Source organism: Crocodylus porosus, unplaced genomic scaffold, assembly GCF_001723895.1.
Source record: "Crocodylus porosus isolate Cpor-Errol unplaced genomic scaffold, CroPor_comp1, whole genome shotgun sequence".
NCBI lineage: Eukaryota > Metazoa > Chordata > Crocodylia > Crocodylidae > Crocodylus > Crocodylus porosus.
In genome coordinates, this window is record NW_017728927.1 from 6,280,435 (window position 1) to 6,281,483 (window position 1,049).

At 71.2% G+C, this 1,049-nt stretch overlaps 1 protein-coding gene across 1 annotated transcript in view; it reads left to right on the forward strand.

The window, feature by feature from the left end:
• The first annotated feature begins 670 nt into the window (after positions 1-670).
• Positions 671-1,049, forward strand: part of PGP (phosphoglycolate phosphatase) — a 4,782-nt gene continuing 4,403 nt past the window's right edge. Inside the window, exon 1 of the mRNA XM_019542129.1 lies at positions 671-1,045. Coding sequence (XP_019397674.1) covers positions 696-1,045 — 350 coding nt within the window. The 5' untranslated portion in view covers positions 671-695. The remainder of the gene's footprint in view (positions 1,046-1,049) is intronic.

Sequence of the window (1,049 nt, forward strand, 5' to 3'; positions counted from 1 at the left end):
CCCGGCCCCGGAGGGGACTTGTGAACTAAGAGGGCAGCCCGGCGCGAGCTCGGCTAGCCAATCAGCGGAGGAGGGGGGCGGGGTTCTGACCGCTCACCCAATAGGGGGCGGGGCTCCATCCCTCCTGCTCCCCAATGGGGCGCGGGGCGGGGCGGGACTCCGACCGCTCATCTAATCGAGGGCGGGGTCTATCGCCCTGCTCCGTAATGGGACGCTCGGCGGGGAGGCATTCCAACCCTCACCCAATAGAGGGCGGGGTCCATCCTCCTGTTTCTCAATGGGACGTGCGGTGGGGCGGAACTCTGATCACTCGTCCAATAGAAGGCGGGGTCCATTTTATTTCGTAATTGGTCGCGCAGTGGGGCGGGACTTTACCCCCTCATGCAGTAGAGAGCGTGGTCCATCCTCTGTTCCCCAATGGAAAGCGCGGTGGGGAGGGACTCTGCCCCCCTCATCCAATAGAAGGCGGGTTCCATCCTCTTATTCCCCAATGGGCCAGGGCGGGGCTCTTCCCCCTCACCCAATAGCAAGCGGCAGGCGGGGCCCTATCCGTACCACCCCCTCAGGGGCCAGCCAATGGAGCGCGGCAGGGGGCGGGCCCTCCGCCCGCGCCACCAATGAGGCGGCGGCCGGCGCGCCACGCCACCAATGAGGCGGTGCTGCGGCGCGGTTTGGCGGCTCTCGTCAGAGGCGCCATGGCGGCCGAGGGGCGGCCGTGCCGGCAGCTGGAGGCGGCGGCGGCGCGGGCCGTGCTGGGCGCGGCGGACACGCTGCTGTTCGACTGCGACGGCGTGCTGTGGCGGGGTGACGCGGCCGTGGCGGGGGCGCCGGGCACGCTGGCGCGGCTGGAGGCGGCGGGCAAGCGCCTGTGTTACGTGACCAACAACAGCAGCCGCACGCGCCAGGCCTACGCGGACAAGCTGCGGCGCCTCGGCTTCCCTGCCGCCGCCCCGCGCCAGGTCTTCGGCTCGGCCTACTGCGCTGCGCGCTACCTGCGCCAGGCCCTGCCGCCCGGCGCCGCCGCCTACGTGCTGGGCGGCGCCGCGCTG